Source organism: Leucopleurus acutus, assembly GCF_964270905.1.
Source record: "Leucopleurus acutus genome assembly, chromosome: 18".
NCBI lineage: Eukaryota > Metazoa > Chordata > Mammalia > Artiodactyla > Delphinidae > Leucopleurus > Leucopleurus acutus.
The window spans coordinates 5,432,496-5,453,423 of NC_139160.1; the positions used below are offsets into that span (position 1 = coordinate 5,432,496).

Here is a 20,928-nt window from a genome sequence, read left to right on the forward strand (position 1 = left end):
TAAATTAACTATACTTCAATTAAAAAAAAAAAGAGAGTCCTTTTTTTTTTTTTCCAAAGAGAAACTTGACTGCAGTTGGACAAATCCCCAGGAAAATAAGATTTTCCTTCAGCACTCATCGTTGGGCTATTTCTGCATTTATTTTTGAAAACTTAAATCAACACACCTATAGGTAGTGTTTTCCTGTTTTTAAGGGGTTTTATTTCCTCAGTCATCTGCAAACGGGCTGAGAGAGGCTCCGCGTACCAATAGCATGTACCCTCAAATGGGAAGTAGCAATCTGGTGACTCAGAAAATGCCAGACTCAGACTGATATGATCCTTTCCATTTTTCGTGCGGTGGGTTACACTATCTGAACTGATGAAAGCGCTGTTACTGTGTCCTCACATCTGCCGTTTGCTTTCTCGCCTTCAATGTCAACGTCACCGCGCATAAACTTATAATACAAAACCGCTCTTCTCGAGGGCAACCAGAAGGGTTGTGCCGAGAGTGATGATGTGTCCCGGGCTGAGTTTGCTCACCTGTACCCGTCATCCAGGCCACTTTGCTCACAAGGAAATGCTTTTCGAGAGAAGGTCCACGTACATCTGATTTGTGGGTATGCTTTAAACCTGACAGAAAAACAAAACTCTTCATACTGGTCAATTTCATAATCTTCACTTGATTTGGAAGCGTTTATAAATCCCTTTTCTGTTAAAAAAAATGCATTTTTAAGTTAGATAATGAGATTCATATGGAGGAAATATATTGAGAGGATAAATAAATTTTTATTCAGCAGTTTTATGCAAGAAAACTCAGATTTGATAGTTTAACAAGAAATGCAGGAGTCCTGTCCCCATTGATAAGCCTGAGCATGTCACCTGATTCCTCTCAGCATTAGATGCAAATAATTGACACTCTTCCCAAGGAAATGTATAAGTAAACCTATAGATTTTGCTGACAAGTTCAAGGGCTTGAAGGGCTTCCCCCAGCCCGGCCAACCATGGACACAGAGGGGCCCACTGACAATCCCTGTCCTCAACCAGAACGGCCCCCTCGCGACACATCCCGCATAAAATAATCTCAGGTCACAAATGGAATAGTCTAGCCAGAGATATTCACAAGGTTTCCCTATGGAACACTTCCTTATTAGTGAATAAGAGAATCCCTTCACTTCTTAGCATTTTCATGATGGCCGAAGGCTGCCACCTACTCTGAGATTACATACAGCGTGATTATTGTCAGATCCTACAGAGCCCACCCAAACTTCCATGCATCTAAGTGCGTGTCCCACCCTCTCAGCCATTGCCCTCTACCCCTGAGAGGCAGTTCTCAGGTAGTTCTTAGAACAAGTACTTAATAAGGGTCGAGTTTGTGTCTGGTTCTCTGCCAGGTCTGGGAGTATAGGATAGAAGGGATTATTCCTGTCCTTAGGAAACTTCCAGCCTACTGGAAGACAAAAATCCACAAACAGAGGGTCACATTACAACGTGCTGCCTGCAAAGACAGTGGCATTCAAGCGGGCTTGGTTTAACCAGAAAAGGAAAGGAAGGGGCAGCTTGTACTTACAAAACTCCCCTAATTCAGTTTCTTTCTCAGCTTTTTGATACTAACATTACACTGAAAGCAGAATTTGCAGTACCTGCCCTACATTCCACACTAAAACAACTAAAAACGTGAGTACAGGTTACGTGCGCAGCCCGCATTACCTAGGATGGTGACCAAAGCTGATTTACTGGGATGCTCTGAAGAGGAGCAAGTGTAATAGCCAGTGTCGTTTCTTCCCACTGATGATACAAAAGCAAACAGAATCCGTATCATAGTTCTGTTTGTGGAATAGGTACTCATCTCAAAGTAGCTGCCCTAGATTTTAATAAAACAGAGTTTGAATGGAGTGATTTCCACCTGGACTCTTGGTTCATTTTTCTGCATTTTCAGGATGGAAGCTCATCCTCTCACCTCTTCCAGTGCTTTATTCTCTAATTCCCAGCTGAGCCCGAATCCGTGGTTCACATGAACAGCTTTGCACCTTATCCATAAGGGTTCCCCTACTTTAAGAAATAATTGTGGCGGTGTGGTCTGAGGAGTTTGGTTTAGATCTAGAAGATGAAAACACCCCGGGTAAGAAAAATAGTGATTTTTTTCTTCCTCATCACAAAATATATCCTGAACATTCTGCAGAACAAAGATTTGGATGGCATCTCAAATGTTCCCAACCATCTCAAAATAAAAGAGTCTTTCAGAGACCGACAAGGCTCTTATGAAGAAATGAGCACTCACAGAAATCTAAATATTACACTGGAAATGGCCTCAAGGAGCTATAGAATTTTTGAAATTGAGTAAGGACCTAAGGGGTGATGATTAGTCCCAGCTCATCTCTAAGGAACAGTCACTGAGAACAGAACGACATGATGCTACGGTCTTACCAATAGTGAAGAGTTTCGTACATTCCCTGCCCAGCTCATTTCTTGCACAGCACCTTATGTCTGTTCCAAATAACTCATGGAGTACACTTGCCTCCTTTGTAATGACAGCTGGACTTTCTCCTTTACAGCTGCAATTAAAAAATAAATGTCAGTACCATTTTTTTTTTTTTTTAAGATTCCATATATATGGGTTAGCATACGGTATTTGTTTTTCTCTTTCTGACTTACTTCATTCTGTGTGACAGACTTTGGTGCTTTGCGATGACCTAGAGGGGTGGGATAGGGAGGGTGGGAGGGAGGTTCAGGAGGGAGGGGATATGGGGACATATGTATGCATATGGCTGATTCACTTTGGTGTACAACAGAAACTAACACGGTATTGTGAAGCAATTATACTCCAGTAAAGATCTATTAAAAAAATAAATATCAGTTGATTAAACATCTTTTAAAATTACAAATGAATGTTCAGGAGAAGAAGCAAATTAAAGGTTCTAGATTTTAAGAGCCCGATAAGAAAGCAAAGACAGGAGCAGGTCACAAGGCAAACCAATTCACAACTAGTTAGTAATTCCTCATCTCACCCAATTAGAATAACACTAGAGAGAATCACATAATAAAACAGTTTAAAAGCCTTTGTGTTTGGTGACCTCTTGGTTGTTAAAGAGAGAGAAAGAATGGAAGAATTGAGAAAAGACAGAAAAGGGGGAAAAAAGAGAAAATGGAGAAAAGGAAAAGCATGATTAGGTTTTAATACAGCTTAACAAGGTGTAGGTATGCTTTCTTTGAAGCTCTGAAAAGGACAGCCAGTGAGAGGGAGAGAGGCCACAGTTGCAAATGTCCCCAGAGTCCCCAGAGCTCACAGAGGAGAGGGCAGTGTCACTTGAGGGGTGTCAGCCACACCTCGGGATTTGAGGGACCACGTCCCCTCTCCCGCCTCCTTAACCATCACCTTTCCCACAGCAGATACGGCTGTTGGACTCTGTGTATAGTCACATTTCTTCTCTTTATCAACTTTAGTCAAATGTATTCTCGTCTTTGTTTGTGCATTACTCCTTGAGTTTTTTTTTTTTTTTAATTATAAGACAACGATAACTATGTTTATTTTGGAAAATCCAGAAAAACCCAAAGAAAAGAATATTAAATTGCCCACATTCCTACCACCATGAGATAACAACGGTTACTATTTTGCTGTGCGTAGCTTTCTAATCGTTTTCTTTTCTGTGCACGTGTGACGTATACATCTATAGGTAATCTCTTTTTCTTGTTCGTTTAAAATTTGGGATCCCCTCATATTATTTGGTAACCTGATTTTTCACTTTTTCTCCTTCTCTTTAGTTCCCTTTTTCAATAAAAGTTGTTTGGTAAATTTTAACTGGTTCAAATGGCATGAACTGTTACTTTGTGAGCACTTATAGCTATGACGCATGAAAAACAAAAGTGAACATTTATATGGTACTTACTATCTGCCAGGCACTGTTCTATGCGCTTCACATGTACCAGTTCATTTACTCATCAGAGCGACTGTATTAAGGTAAGTACGGCTCCCACCCGCATTCTTCTGATAGGCGGGGAGGGGTTAAGTAACTTGCCCAAGGCCACACAGGTATAAGCAAAGCAGGGTTCAAACCCAGGCAGATTCTACATCCCTAAACAATCGTATTAAACTGTTCTTAGAGTAAACATCATAATCACAAATGAAACATTTATTCACAGGGAATTTCTTACTTACAGGGAATTATACACTGAAAGCTGGACCTTTCTTTTTCCCCAACCAAATGCTTAGGGAGTCGACAAGCGTGTAACTTAAAAGGGCTTTTATTCGTGTCATGTGATATCCAGGGAGGGTCCTACAGGTCAGTGACGTGACCGACGAGGCGCTCCAAAGGGCTCGTCACTAAGGTGTCCCCCACCATCCTCCCTGGGAAGCCCACACCAATCATTCTTTAAAAAGCCAATGTTTCCTGGGCTTCCCTGGTGGCGCAGTGGTTGAGAGTACGCCTGCCGATGCAGGGGACACGGGTTCGTGCCCCGGTCCGGAGCCTGTGCTCCGCAACGGGAGAGGCCACAACAGTGAGAGGCCCGCGTACCGCAAAAAAAAAAAAAAGCCAACGTTTCCTGTTAACAGGGTGATAAACTGTACAGACAGTATGATGTCAACTATATTAGAAAGAGACAGAAAAAGTAAAGGCATAAAAGCAGTTCTCTCTCCACATGTCATACCTGTCACTCTGTGAATCGCAGAACACCCATTCCACGGTTGGTTCTGGAATGCTCTCCGAGATGCAGACCAGGGCATCCTGATTTTCCATTTTTCTAAAGTAAGGTCTCCTTAACGTGTAAAGCAGTGTATCTAAAGCATCATAAATTATTAACGTTTTAATATTAAAAATGTTTCATATTATAAACATTAAAAAAAAATAACTGTCTTAGCAACCTCCTCAAAAGAAGAATTCTGCACCATTAAGAAAAGTTAACCTTTTGTGCTGTAGCGGTGTCTTCTGCTCCCCTCCAAATATATATAATAACATATCCCTCCTCACCAATATATTAAATTCGACTCTGGCTGAAATGCTAACTTTAGCATTTATTCTCGTAGCTAATGTCTTTGGGTATTTCATGAATCCAAAGACAACTAATGTTTAGTGGAGTGAAGCCACGTAAAAACACAAATATCAATATGCATGGGAAAAAGAAAAGTAGAAATAACATAAAGTTTATAACACATACTTATATAGTTTAAGACCCAACTTTCTTCCCATAATTGTATCTAGAACTAGGCAGAAATATAGTAGGATGGAGGTAAAATTGGAACAGAGTTGAGAGGCTTGGTTCAGCCTCCTGTTCACATTGGACCCTCACACCTCTCCCCTCGCCCCTTCTCCCCCTCCCCCTCCCTTCACATATAAACTCTCTGCTTCTGCTCGGACTCCTTAGGAACAGGAGTTCATGACCTCCCGGAGTCGATCCTCCCATTTTTCAACAAACCTTTTTTTCTTTTCCAAAGAAAGTTTCCCATGCTAAATTTCCATCTTCCTCCTTATAATAAATTCTGTTTAAAAATAGTATCTAATACTTTATATATATGTATATACATAGCGAAGAATATATGACGAGTTAATTTTGAAACATAATAATAAAAACGAATACCCGTGGACCCACGCTCAACTTAATAACCAGAAAAATAACAAATATCTTTGAATCTACTTTTGTCCTGCTTCTCCTTGTCTCTCAAGCCTAGGTTAACTTTATCCTGAATTTTCTGTTTATCGTTCTCATACTTTTACACATGTTTCACCACATAGATGTGTGGCCCTAAACAATATACTGGTTTGTTCTGTTTGTTTTTGAGCTTCAACATACGGCATCACTCAGTATGCGGTCGTTCACAACTTCAGTTTATGTTTTTAAGATTCGTCCATGGTTTTGCACGTAGCTATGCTTAATTCATTTTGCTACCACTACATCGTGTTCCATGGGTGGATATATCACAATCTATTAGTCCATTTTCTTGCAGTGGACATTTGGGTTGTTTCCTGTATTTTGTGTCACCAACAATGGTGCTATGAACGTTCTGTGCATTCCTAGTGAGGCAGGTGTGTTAAGTTTCTTTACAATATACCTAGGAGTGCAACTGCTGGTCCATATAGTGTGAGCACTTCTGCTTTACACATAATGACAATTTGTTTTCAACAGTCTCCTGGGTATAAAACGGTATCTCACTGTGGCCCTAATTTGCATGTCTCAGTTATTAATTTAATATGTTTACTGACAATAGTGAAATGCCTACTCATGTCTTTTGTTCATTTTTCTACTGGTTTTTTTCTTATTGATTTATAGAAGTTCTTTACCTATTATGGCTATTCATCCTTTGTTGATTATGTGACTTCCAAACATCTTTCCCCATTTTCTGGTAGTTTTTACTTTCTCTCCCTGTAGTTGCTGACCATTGGTCCCAATTTTACCCTCTAGAGCAATTTTTTTTTTCAAGTGAAGTTTGTTGCCACATGAAAATCCTTCAAATATTTAAAATCAAATGCGGAGGTCAAGGGATATCATTATCATCGAAGGTATTTTAACTGGTTAGCCCAGGTTTCCTGACTCATGCCAGAAGGGTTTCCTCTACGTTACACTGCAATCAATCTTCTTCTCTCCTCAAAAATATTTCCTTCTCTCTGCCAAACATTCTTAATTCCCTCAGCAGCTCCTAATTCAAGGAATTCTAAGATCTTCACTATTCTGGTTGCTCTGTTTTGTCAATATTCACCTGAAAAAACTGTAGAACTGAAAAGAGTAATTTTCCATTAATTTCCTTAACCCAGACATTACATTTTTGTGAACGCTGCCAAGGTTCAGATTTCCTTTTTTAGCAACCATGCCATACTGTTGGTTCATAGTGAACTTGTGGTTCACTAAACCCTTTCCTCTTTTTCACGCTGACTGTTGCCAAGTCTACCCCACCTGATTTTTTTTGAATCCCACCACCCAGCAGCACGTTAAAAACAGTTACAACTAACTTGAATGATTGTTGTGCTATTTTTACATTATAAATCTTAAGTGAAAAGAAGTTACCCTAAATAAAGAGAGCAGATTCCCATTTATTTTATACAAATTCAAGTATAAACACTTGACAAAAAAAAAAAGAGAGAGAGAGAGCGCAAGAAATCTCTTATTCTCTTCCAACCTGAGGATTTACTGTCCCACAGAGGGGGGTCGGGGACTGGGGAGGGGACAGGGAAAAAGACCAAAATCAAAGAGAAACAAGAGGTACCTCTTGACTTCTGACCTTCTAGGGCTCTGGTCCTATAAATATCAGAGCAATTGAAAGGCTTTTCAAAACAAATGTTGACCGATTTGGACTTTGCTGGGGTTTTGCCCGACAGGCTGACTTTGGAACCTAACACCCTGTCCCCAGCCCTGGTCAGATGACACTTGTGGGAATCGAAACGGCCACGAGTGCTCTTCTGTTCGCAGCTCTGAGTGCGAGACCCAGTGCGGTGTGGCCCAGAGTGTGGACCTGGCCACGCTCGGCCTCAGGCTGTCGTGCCCATTTCCACACCTCTCAGCAAGCCGTTCACCTGCGATGGTGGGTGCAGAACAGCCTCGGCCAAGGGGAGCCGTGGTTCCCCCGAGCCCCGCACCTCTGTGGGCTGGACACACGTGCACCACAGCCTCCGCCTGGCAAGACACACCAAGGCGTAGCCCGGGAGCTTGCTTTAAAATGGATAAACCCAGAGTTTCTGGAGCACTGCCCTGGCCCCTAAAGGCAGCGGGACCCATGTGAATGCCTCCACCGCTAGTCCCCATTTGTCACGTGGGGTAAAGCAGCCAGTGGGTACAGGGCTGAGTCCACACAACCGCAGGCCTGCGCGTAAGTGGGTGGAAAGAAGGAGAAGCCAGGAGACACGCAGATGGTGGTTCGGCCAACTGCACAGCTGCTTCCCTGGGTGAGAACTTCCGCGTTGTTCCTGATGGTTTGCGTAGCGATCTGGTGTTTGTATGAACACAGGAGCCGCCAGGTCCATGTGGTTATTTAAATGGAATTTTTAATTGATTAAAATGAAAACTTTGGTCACGCTGGCCACATTTCAAGTGTTCACCAGCCATATGTGACCAGTGGCTACCTTACTGGACAGAGCAGACAGACGTTCTCATCGCCTCAGACCTCTCTGTTGGATAGCTCTAAGCTCTTGACATCCTGAGGTGTGTGTGGGTATCCCCATTTTACAGATCAGAACACTGAGGCTCAGAGAGACTACGTGACCTGCCCAAGGCGGTCGTATCAGATCCAGAATAAGAACTCAGGTCTTCTGACTCCATGGTCAAGATGCTTTCCACTTCTTCCCTGTCATCCATCCGTCGCTGAAAAAAAACGGGGAGCCAGAAAATAGAGGATGCCCTGGGTTCTGAAGAGCATTCACTCTCACCATCCGTGGGTCACGTCAGGATCTCAACAGGCGATGGGGTGGTTGAAGTGAGTTCAATTAATTCAACTACGTATTGAGGGAAACCTGGCTCATGTGTCTGGGGAAGCCGGTAAGAGCTCTTGGGTCCTAACTGCTCCTTTAGAATATTGAGGGTACCGAGTAGCAAACAGCACTTACTTCTTATACTCACTGTAAACAATACTGTGTAATTGGTGGCTTCACTCTGAATAAAAAGTAGGTATTCTCCAGCCTGGGTTTCTGTCATTTTCAAAATGACCATGGACACAACTCCTCTGAAACACAAGAAAGAGAACTGGTTAATCTGGAAAACGTGTGAAACGAAAACCCTCGAATTTCACACTGAGTCAGAAGGTGGCTGGGCGCCTCTGGTCCACCTCGGTGGAGAACGCAGCTCCTGGCCTGTGCCGGCGCTCAGCCTGGGCCTCGTTAGCTTCACCTTGACCTTTATCCAGTCCCTCCCTTGGGAGTGAGCACCTTCACCTCATGCTGCCCAAGCCCATCGGAGGGAAAACTCCTACCAAAAACGTATAGACTTGGTGGGACGCCCTCCTTGGCAGTAGTGGACCATTCCTGCCAATGACAAACCATCCTCCACGGGCATGTCTGCCGGCCACCCGGCCACCAGCCTCCGTGCCCCACGTGCAGAACCAGATGACGGTACAAGCAAGACTCACTGACATCAAGAACAGTCCGTTTTGTGCCCCCCTCCCACCCCCACTAGAGGAAAGAATTCAAGCAAAATCAGACACAAAGCATTTTCCTATGAGGTAGTAATTACACTGATATATCACAAAGGAGAGATGTCTCAATGTGAGTATTTCTAACTTTTCAGATACTTGGTAAAGATAAATCTGGCTAGGGGCATTCTCTTCAAAGAAACAACCTTGATGTGTGTTTGGTGATATCTGTCCTCCTTAGCGCTTAGAATACTCTCTAGCAGTCTGTTGAGTAGTGTTGGATTTAAATGGACACTTTCTGACCTTTAGATGTTACTGCTCAACACTTGGCACCAGCTGGGAGAGTCTGCAGAATCTCAGGCCCCGTCCACACCTACTGAATCGAAATCTGCGTTTGAACAAGACCCCAGGCGAACCAAGGGCACAGGATATTGGAACAGCCATGATTTAGAGCTCCAAGCAGCATGGTTCCAGAGTACTGGTGCTTGCGTTCATATAGGCAGTAAATTAGTAAGAAATATATGTATTTTCTGCTTATGCAGGTACCCTGGGGATGTGCTCTCTCTCTCTGAACCTTCACTCTCCTGGTATCACGTGAGAACTCTTGGCATATCGTACAAAACTCTAAGACGGTTATCAAAGCTTAGGTGTGCAATCTGTCTGGCTATGAGTCTAAGCCCAGATTTAATTTCAGTAACTCTTTACTATGGAGAAGTTGCTAAAAATGTTTTGGTACTAAGTTAACTAATCCACATAAGACCTATGATTTGGGCTGCCTGTCCTAGAACAAAAAGGCAACCTCTTAGCAGAGTAAAAGGAACCCTACTTTTTTACTTTGCGTTTTTTGGCCTCAATCTAACAAGAACTGTGTGGCATCAGATTTTGATAAGATTACCAGAACATTTCTTTAAGCCAAAATTCTTAATAGAAGATTGCCTTTGGTTTAACCCCAAGAGAAAAGTAAGCAAAACAGAGAAGTGAGTAACATGGCCTCAAAAGGGGAAAGGAAAATGAATGTGCCCTAAGATTTAGAACCAAACTTCAGAATTATAGCTACTGTCCTGAAAATTACTTAAACATTGGTTTGACCTTAAAGACACAAATGTGAATACTTGGTACAAGTCAGTCACAGATGTTCTCCCGTGTCTCAGTCAGGTGGCATGGAACCCCCTTTGGGTCATTGAGGGGCCATTTCCTGCATTGCTCCTAGAAAGACAGTGGTTCTTCTATAGCTTCGGGTCACCTGAGCACCCCAAGAATTAGAGAATAAAGCACCTTAGAATTAGTAAGTGGGCATGTCAATGGCCTGTGCCCCTTGCTTCCTGCCCCACCTGGTCTCGGACAGCAGGGGGCAGCAGTCAGCCCAGGGTTAGATACAGGCTTGGTGGTCAATCTACAAACCTTGGCCACGATATCTTTCTGGATGGTGAGACCAACGTTCCCCACATACAGATCAATTTCTTACTAAAATGCTTTGTGGATATCACCTATCATTGCAATTCTGCTCATCAGACTGTGAAACAAACTAGGTAAAGCCAAGGGTTCTTCCCCAAGGATTTCCCAGAAAGAAGCTTCTCACTGCTTTAACTAGAAAGCTCCTTGCTACTTTAACCAGAACGGAATGAAAACTTCCTAAGTTTTTACCTTCAAGACAAAATCCAGTTTAAAAAACAAGCCCATCTTTAAAATCCCAAATACTCTTCACTATTTGTTTTACATTTTGCCAGTCATCACTGCTTTCTTAGGCCCTAAATATACCTATACATCTGTATATAAGTTTTTAAATGAATAGACTTTATTTTTTAGAGCACTTTTAGGTTTATGGAAAAATTAAGGTGAAAACAAAATTAAGCAGAAAGTACAGAGAGATCCTGCATACACCCTCGCCCCACTCCCACCCCCACACACAGCTTTTCTATTAGTAACATCTTGCATAGGTGTGGTGTATTCGTTACAACTGATGAACCAATACTGGAATTAACTAAAGTCCACAGTTTACACTGGGGTTCACCTTTTATGTTGTTTGTCCTATGGGTTTTGACCGCTGTAACAGGTCATGTATCCATGCCTTAGCTATTTTTTAGTTTATTTTCTTTCACTGGAAATAAGAGTTACGGTGAACATGTACAGAGATTGGAATAGAAACTCTAAATGAAGCAAGAAGGTCTCTGTATGGCAAGAAACTATTCCTCCAAAAATCCTTACGGTTGCACATTGCCCCGCCCCTGCTTACCTGTTTTGTAAATCGAAGTGTGGCTGGCAATTCAGGGAGCTGTGTTTAAAGACCCAGAGACAGGAAATGTTCCCCGGGGTGGTGACCAGCACTTGCAGTGTGATGGATGCGGTCACGTCCACCTCCACGGTGGCCGCTTCGTAGACTGCCTCTGTGCTCTCGGGCCTCAAGGCACAGTCCAGGTCTTCCCGGGATTCTGATGCCTATGTCATAGACAAAATGATGTGAATTCACTACAAGTGCATGTTCAATGCATCTTCTTCTTAGCTGGAACCTTTATCAAATAAACACATGTTGACATATGACACACACAGCCAAGCACATCATAACCCACTGAGGATCATACGTCTGACCAAAATGCCCATAAATTACAAGTCTCTAAAGAAAAGACAGATCATTGTAGGCTGCATTTCGAAAATGTTTTATAGACTGTTATGGGTTGAACTGTGTTCCCCCCAAATTCTTTTTTTTTTTTTTTTGGCTGTGCCATGTGGCGTGTGGGATCTTAGTTCCCTGACCAGGAATCGAACCCGTGCCCCCTGCAGTGGAAGCTCGGAGTCCTAACCACTGGACCACCAGGGAAGTCCCCCAAATTCATATGTTGAAGTCCTAACCCCCAGTACCCCAGAATGTGACCTTATTCAGAACCGGGCCTTTACAGAGGTGATCCCGTCAAAATGAGGCCATTAGGGTGGGTTCTAATCTTATGACTGATGTCCTTATAAGAAGAGGAAATTTGGAGAAGACAAGCACACGGGGAGAACGCCCTGTGAACATAAAGATGGCCATACAAGCCAAGGAGAGAGGCCTGGGACAGATCCTTCCCTCACAGCCTCAGAAGGAACCAAGCCTGACGACATCTAGATTTTAGACTTCTAGCCTCCAGAACTATGAAACAATAAATTTCTGTGGTTTAACTCACCCAGTCTGAGACTTTGTTATGGCAGCCCTCACAATCACAAACTAATATACAGATAATAATCATAAAATTAAAGCACATAGGTATAGGGAACTCCGTGGTGTCCAGTGGTTAGGACTCCGTGTTTTCACTGCTGGGGGCCCAGGTTCGATCCCTGGTCAGGGAACTAAGATTCCACAAGCCGCGTGGCTCGGCCAAAGAAAAACAAAAACAAAAAAAGAATACATAGGTATATGTTTTTGTGATTACTGGTATGCAGATAAGCATCTACCTAGTAATAGTAAATTAGTATCTGTGTTAGAGGGAACTTGAAAAGTAAAATATTGGGTTGGCCAAAAAGTTCGTTCAGGTTTTTCCCTAAGATGTTACAGAAAACCCAAACACACTTTGTGGCCAACCCAGTATGTTCTGGGCAGACATCCCCATAGGCTCATTGCCACCATCACACCCCTTGCCTGCTTTAAATAACTGATATATATTGAGAGGATGGTGTGCTAGCAACTTCTGCTGCTGGACCCCTCACCTCCTACCCCCCGACACAGTGTAGCCCTCACACGTGTGTACGCACACACACACACACACACACACACACACAAGCTTCTGCAGGTGAAGAGCAGGGTAGGGTAGCTCTTCTGCTACTGACCATAAGCCATATTTCTGATTTTATTTGTTCATTTCTTCAGTTAGTATCTGGTGAGTTATTTAGTCAATATCTGATATGAACTAGACCACCTGCTGGGTGCAATGGGGCTAGGGGAAAAAAGACACTGACCTTGTCCTTGAGTTTTGACTCTAATAGGAAGAAATAACTAAAAGTGAAATATGATGTGCCCCATAAACAGATACCGACTACTCTGAAAGGTGCATTTAAGTGCTCTGGACCTTCTGAGGAGAGAGAGGTGACTTCCAGGCTGGGATAGAGGGGGTGGGAATGCTTCACTGGAGTACAGCAATTGAGCTGGATCTTAAAAGACGGACATAAAGTAAAATCAAACAGGGGCTTCCCTGGTGGCGCAGTGGTTAAGAATCCACCTGCCAATGCAGGGGACACGGGTTCGAGCCCTGGTCCGGGAAGATCCCACATGCCGCGGAGCAACTAAGCCCGTGTGCCACAATTACTGAGCCTGCGCTCTAGAGCCCTCGAGCCACAACTACTGAGCCCGCGTGCTGCAAGTACGGAAGCCCATGCACTCTAGGGCCCGTGCTCCACAACAAGAGAAGCCACCGCAATGAGAAGCCTGTGCACCGTAATGAAGAGTAGCCCCTGCTCGCTGCAACTAGAGAAAGCCCGAGCGCAGCAATGAAGACCTAATACAGCCACAAATAAATAGTTTTTTAAAAATTGAGTTATTAGGGCTTCCCTGGTGGCGCAGTGGTTGAGACTCCGCCTGCCGATGCTAGGGGACACGGGTTCGTGCCCCGGGCCGGGAGGATCCCACATGCCGCAGAGCGGTTGGGCCCGTGGCCATGGCCGCTGAGCCTGTGCATCCGGAGCCTGTGCTCCACGACGGGAGAGGCCACAACAGTGAGAGGTCCGCGTACAGCAAAAAAAAAAAAAAAAAAAAAAATTGAGTTATTAAAAAAAAAGTAAAAACAAACAAAACCCTGACATGCTAGGAGAAAATATTTGCAATGCATATTACAGATAAAGGAAATAAAGGGCTAATATCCCTAATATGTAAATAATTTTTTAGGGAATTCCCTGGCAGTCCAGTGCTAGGACTCCACATTCTCACTGCCCAGGACCCAGGTTCAATCCCTATTCAGGGAACTAAGATCCTGCAATCCTCACAACGCGGGCCAAAAAAAGGAAAAAATAAAATTTTTTTAACATTGAGGGACACAGGAGCCAAAAGACAGAAAGTGGGAAAAATGGGAGAAAATGTAGAAAAATGGGAGAAAGAGGGACTTCCCTGATAGTCCAGTGGATAAGACTCCACGCTCCCAATGCAGGGGGCCGGGGTTTGATCCCTGGTCGGAAAACTAGACTCCACATGCCAAAACTAAGAAGTCCGCATGCCGCAACTAAAGATCCTGCATGCTGCAATGAAGATCCCCCATGCTGCAACTAAGACCTGGTGCCGAAATAAATAAATAAACAATAAGGGGGAAAAGAAAAAAGAAAAAATGGGAAAAAGAAATGAATAGACAATTCACAAAAAAGCTGTAAAGAATGGCCCTTGAACATATGAGAAAACGTTCAAGCTCACTCATGATCAGAAAAACTCAAAACAACACTGAGATATCCCTTATCTATCAGGCTGGCACAAATTTTAAAGTATTGGCACAAATTTTAAAGTATGACAACACATTTTGTCAGGGAGGCTGTGAGGAAACAGCTACTCTCACACATTGCTGGGGGAATGCAAACAGGTGCAACCCTTCTGCAGGGGAACTGGAATTCGGCAACACCTAACTGAACTACTGTGCACTTCACCCTCTGGGCTATATCTCCAGCAATTAATTGCACCATCATTTACAGTTGTAAAATACTAGAAACTGCCAAAATGCTCATACATAGGAGATTGACTGAATAAACTACGGCCCATCCACACAATGGAGGACATAAAGAAGGATGAGGACAAACTCCATGAACTGATATGCAGTGATTTCCTGGATAGACTGTTAAGTGAAGAAAGCTAAGGGCAAAAAGTATCTACTTTCAAGTATGCTACCCCTCGTGTAAGAAGGAAGGAGATTAAGAAAATACACATGTATCTGCTCATTTGTGCACAAGAAACACAGGAATCATACAAAAATTCTAAAGGAACTGGTGAAGTTCAGGAGGTAGGTGGAAAAAGGATGGAAAGTTGGTAGTAGGCATGAAGAAGGCATGATACTTCTCTGAGTATATCTTTAAGTATAAATTTATTTAATTATTTACTTTTGGCTGCGTGTGGGTTTTCTCTAGTTGCGGCGAGTGGGGGCTACTCTTTTTTGTGGTGCACGGGCTTCTCATTGCGGTGGCTTCTCTTGTTGCAGAGCACAGGCTCTCGGCGAGCGGGCTTCAGTAGTTGTAGTTCGCGGGCTCTAGAGCACAGGCTCAGCAGTTGTGGCACACGGGCTTAGTTGCTTCCAGGCATGTGGGATCTTCCCGGACCAGGGCTCGAACCCATGTCCCCTGCATTGGCAGGCAGATTCTTAACCACTGTGCCACCAGGGAAGCCCTGAGTATATCTTTTAGTACATAGCTTTAGCTTCCAGGACCACAGTCATGTTGCACATACTCAAAAAAGTAAATCATTAAAGCCAACCAGGATATAGGGGGAACTCAAAATGGAACACAAACCAAGTGAAGTTAATTGTATCACAAATAACTAACATAACCAGAGTGAAGGTGGTGGGAAAGAAAAGAACGAACATAAATAACTTCGGAAAATAATGCTTTGGACACTATAAGGTCAAAGACAAAAAGAACTGCACACAAATACTGTATTCTGGTGTTGTATAACAAATACTGTTGTCTGATGTTGTTTAAGAATTACTAGGTCTTAATACAACACTGAATATTGCATAAGAATATAATTTATACGACATAAAACACAATGCAGCACTTAATACTAGGAACTGAGATCAATCATCATTAATTTTTTTAAAAAAAAGCTTGTGTTTTAGAAGAAAACACTTAAACGTGTGCAGCTATTTTCTCACATTGAAAAGACACTTAAAGGGACTTCCCTGGTGGTCCAGTGGTTAAGAATCCACCTTCCAATGCAGGGGACGCGGGTTCGATCCCTGGTCGGGGAACTAAGATCCCACATGCCACGGGGCAACTAAGCCTGTGCGCTCTGGAGCCCCCATGCCACAACTAGAGAGAAGCCCATGCATCACAACGAAGAGCCCGTGGGCCACACCGAAAGATACTGCGTGTCGCAACTAAGACCCGATGCAGCCAAATAGATAAATAAATACTAAATAAAAGACACTAAGACTTTAAATTGTCATAGCAAATAATATTAATTTTTTTCTTGTCTGCACAAAAATACTATGTATGCAAAATGCCTTAATTATTAATAAGTCAATGTGTTATGACACCAATATGTGTTAAAAAGTTAAACCAACCATGTTTCTGGCATAAAAAAGAATCATGTATTAAATCAGGAGTTTTAGGGTAATTCTCTGGCGGTCCAGGGAACTGAACTCTGCCCTTTCACTGCCAAGGGCATGGGTTTGATCCCTGGTCCAGGAACTAAGATCCCGCAAGCCAAGTGGCACGGCCAAAAAAAAAAAAAAAAAAATCAGGAGTTTTACATGCATGTAGAAGGTTGTTATTGACACCTATTTCACACTGCTTAAAATTTGAGAATATTTTTAATATCTCTGATTTTGGGAGGGAAGTGGGGGGTCCAGGGCATCATGGCATGTGTCTATGTATTATACTTACGTTACAGAAAACAGAGTGACTATATATCTGTATGAATCCTTAACTGGATAAAAGCCATAGAAGTGGCTAATTTATGTTCACTTTTTATTGTATATGGACTTTTAATATTTTCACTTCTCAGTTATTTAAGCTTCCTTCATTTGAGTAAATAGCTAGGCTGCGATAGATGAATAGCATGAAGAAGAGTAACGACAAACAAGGTTGGAACTTGGAGTCAGAGCCAGATTATGGAGCGACGTGCATGTCACTTGAAGCCGTGGGAAGACCAAGCCGGGCTGTAAAGGATGTAGCCCTGCTTCAGGAAGACCCATGAGGCAGCCCTACGTGAGCTGAACTGTAGAAGGAAGAAGGCGCTTATGATATTATTGTGACTATGAGGGCTGGAATTAGGGAAGTGGCAGGGGGACTAGGGAATATGAGGTGGTTACAGGAGAACTAGGAAAGAAAGGAAATTGACAAGACTTGGTAACTGACTGAATGTGAGGGCAAGGGAGAGGAAGCAGTCCAAAAGGAGGCTGAGCTTTCAAGCCTAGGAACTAGACAGGGCCATAAACAGAAATCCATTAAAACAAGAAGATGCTTGGGGAAATAGAAATGAAATAAATTATACAGGTGTGTCTCAAGGAGCAAATGGAAAAATCTACTCACCTAAATCCAGGAGACAGTTGGAAATTAGGGATTCAGGCTTGAGAGAGAAACCTGGCTTCTTTTTAAGGAGAAAGGGCAATTCCTGTTTCTTACTCATTCTAGTATCACTGTCCTTCCTGAATCTAAACCCAAAGAGAACAAGGCTCTTGATGGAATGGAGTGCCAGGTAGCAATGAGTAGAGACGCTCATCTGTACCAGATATGAGTACATAGTATACTTAAATACACAAAAAAGAAAAGCCCGTAAGCCGTGGCAGGTGTCAATAGCTTACAAAGTATGGTCTCTAGAGAAAATAGCTAAAGTTGTCATTTTAATATTACTTTACCAAGGGATTCGATGATGATGTCCCCACTGATGAATCATTGTTTCTATGGTTGATTAAAACACACTTGATCACAGGCAGATCTTGATTTCTGATAGTCTCAAATATCATTGCGGAAAAAACAACTGTAAAACAAAATAAAGACAATGATGTTGATCCATGCACACCTTAAAAAGAAAATACGTGTTTGTCTTACAACAAAACAAAATGTAATCAAGGGAGGGACTTCCCTGGTGGCGCAGTTGTTAAGAATCCGCCTGCCAAGGTAGGGGACACGGGTTCGAGCCCTGGTCTGGGAAGATTCCACACGCCGCGGAGCAGCAGCTAAGCCTGTGCGCCACAACTACTGAGCCTGCGCTCTAGAGCCCGTGAGCCCCAACTATTGAGTCCACGTGCCACAACTACTGAAGCCCACGCACCTAGAGCCCGTGCTCCACACCAAGAGAAGCCACCACAATGAGAAGCCCCCGCTCGCCGCAACTAGAGAAAGCCCGCGCGCAGCAGCAATGAAGACCCAACGCAGCCAAAAATAAAAATAAATATTAAAACAAATGTAATCAAGGGAAAGTGGCCAACAGGAAAGTGTGTAGGAAATATAATTTCATTAAAGGTAAGTCTTACTATCAATCAGGAGTGGAGGTCCTTAGAGCAGTGTTTTCCAAGGGAACTTTCTGCATGATGGAAATATTCCTTAGCGCTGTTCAATAGGGTCGTCCTTAGCTGCATTTAGCATTAAGCATTTGAAGTGAGGCTAGTGCAGCTGAGGAACTGATTATTTGTACACCAGCCATTTTTTTTCTTCTTTATGGTTTCCTGGTGCATATAAACATTATGTTTACACTATATTGTAGTCTGGTAAGTGTGCAATAACATTATACCTAAGAAAACAATGTATGTACCTTAATCAAAAAAACACTCTTAAAAAAAAATACACTTGCTAAAAAATGCTAACCATCATCTGAGCCTTCAGTGAATTGTAGTAATCACATCAAAGATCACTGATCACAGACCACCGTATCAAATATAATAATTATTTAAATAATTATTGAATAATTGAAATATTGTGAGAATTACCAATATGTGACACAGAGACACAAAGTAAGCAAATACTTTTGGAAAAATGGCGCCGACAGACTCACTCGAGGCAGGGTTTTCACAACACTTCAGTTTATAAAAAATGCAATATCTGCGAAGCACAATAGAGCAAAATGCAGTAAAACAAGGTGTGCCTATTATCAGCAGTTCATTCCCTTTAATTGCTGGGGAGCAGTCTATTATATAGATATAACACAACATTTCAATTCATCCACCTGTTGATAGAATTTGGATTGTTTCTACTTTGGGTATCTTACAAATAAAGTTGCTATGAACATTGGTATAAAAGTCGTGGTTTGGATGTATGAGTTCAGATTACTTGAATAAATACCAAGGAGTAGCATACCTCACTCCTGTGGGAGGTGTATGTGGCACTTTTTAAGTAAGTACCAACTGTTCTCCAAAGAGGGTGTATCACTTTATATTCCTATTGGAGTGTATGAGAATTAGCTGTACCATGTCCTCACCAACACTTGGTAGGATGAGAATTTTTAATTTTAGCCATTCCAAGAGGCATATTATATCTCATCATGGTTTTAATTTGCAATTGTATCCTTTCAGATGCTTGTATGACATCCTATATATTCTTTGGTAGTATGTCTGTTGCATCTTTTGCCTTTTAAAATTGGGTTGTTTATCTTCTTATTATTGAGTTTTGAGAGGCGCTTCCCCCCAGTTTTATTGAGATATTGTTGATATATAACACTGTATTAGTTTCAGGTGTACAACATCACAATTAGATATATGTATTTATTGTAATACGAGTACCACGATAAGTTCAGTTAACATCCATCAGCTCACACAGTTACTAAAGTTTTTTTCCTGTGATGAGAACTTTGAAGATCTACTCTCGAGATGTGGATGGACCTAGAGTCTGTCATACAGAGTGAAGTAAGCCAGAAAGAGAAAAACAAATATCATATATTAATGCATATATGTGGAATCTAGAAAAACGGTACAGATGAACCTATTTGCGGGGCAGGAATAGAGACGTAGATGTAGAGAACGGACATGTGGACACAGTGGGCAAGGGGAGGGTGGGATGAATTGGGAGATTAGGAGTGACATAAATACACTACCATTTGTAAAATAGATAGCTAGCAGGAACATGCTATAAAGCACAGGAAGATTAGGTCGGTGCTCAGTGACGACCTAGATGGGGGGGATGGGGGGAGGGTGGGAGGGAGGTCCAAGAGGGAGGGGATATATGTATACATAGAGCTGATTCACTTCATTGTACAGCAGAAACTAACACAACATTGTAAAGCAGTTATACTCCAATAAAAAAATAAATAAACAAATAATTAAATAAAGGTCTCTCTTAGCAACTTTCAAATATATAATAGAGTCCAGGTAGCCCCCACTTTTTGAAAGTTCACTTTAGGCCACTTCACTTTTACAAAAGACCTGCATTAGCACCTGTTTTCACTAACTGAAAGAAATCTGAAGAGGATTTTTGCTTTTATGAAAAAAGGTGAAAAGCAAAAATAGCATCAGAGTTTGTTCGGTAGCGAGCTCTTATAGGGGTGGCTTGAACCCCAAGCAAGGAGAGTGGAACTACCAAGCTCTTTCCCCAGAAACTACCCTCAGCATCTCACCATCAAGCCATCATAGCTTTGTACTGTGTCTGTGAGCATCTGTGCTTTATCTCCATTTATTCTGTGTATCTGTTTGCAAGATGTGTCCCTAAGTTAATAGCTTCTTCACTTTACACAATCTGAGCTTACAAAAGGTTTCACAGGAATGCTCTATTTTCAGATAGTGGGGAAACCTGTATTGGTAACTATAGTCACCATCTTGGACATTACATCCCCAGAACTTATTTATGTTATAACTGGAAGTCTGTACCTCCTGATCACCTTCACTCATTTCTCCCACTCCCTACCCCCACCTCTGGCAAACACCAGTCTCTTCTCTGTTTCTGAGTTTGTTTGTTTTTTTTTTCAGATTCCACATATAAGTGAGATTATACAGAATTTGCCTGACTTATTTCACTCAACATAATGCCCTGAAAGGGCATTCATGTTGTCACAAATGACAGGCTTTCTTTCTTTTTTATGGTTGAATAATATTGTATATATACAGTTGACCCTTGGACAACGTGGGTTTGAACTACACAGGTCCACTTACACGTGGATTTTGTTCAATAAATATTTGGAAAAATTTTGGGAGATTTGTGACAATTTGAAAAACCTCGCAGACGAACTGCATAGTCTAAAAATACTGAAAAATAAGAAAAAGTTAGGTATGTCATGAATGCATAAAATATATGGGGGCTCATTGGGAATCGGGCACACCA

At 42.2% G+C, this 20,928-nt stretch overlaps 1 protein-coding gene across 1 annotated transcript in view; it reads right to left on the bottom strand.

The window, feature by feature from the left end:
- Positions 1-20,928, bottom strand: part of FLT3 (fms related receptor tyrosine kinase 3) — a gene marked incomplete at both ends in the record, with an annotated part of 76,566 nt that overhangs the window by 33,202 nt on the left and 22,436 nt on the right. Inside the window, 8 exons of the mRNA XM_082859285.1 lie at positions 522-690; positions 1,689-1,842; positions 1,939-2,078; positions 2,406-2,533; positions 4,626-4,755; positions 8,507-8,622; positions 11,261-11,463; positions 17,538-17,659. Of these exons, the coding sequence (XP_082715411.1) occupies positions 522-690; positions 1,689-1,842; positions 1,939-2,078; positions 2,406-2,533; positions 4,626-4,755; positions 8,507-8,622; positions 11,261-11,463; positions 17,538-17,659 (1,162 nt within the window). The remainder of the gene's footprint in view (positions 1-521; positions 691-1,688; positions 1,843-1,938; positions 2,079-2,405; positions 2,534-4,625; positions 4,756-8,506; positions 8,623-11,260; positions 11,464-17,537; positions 17,660-20,928) is intronic.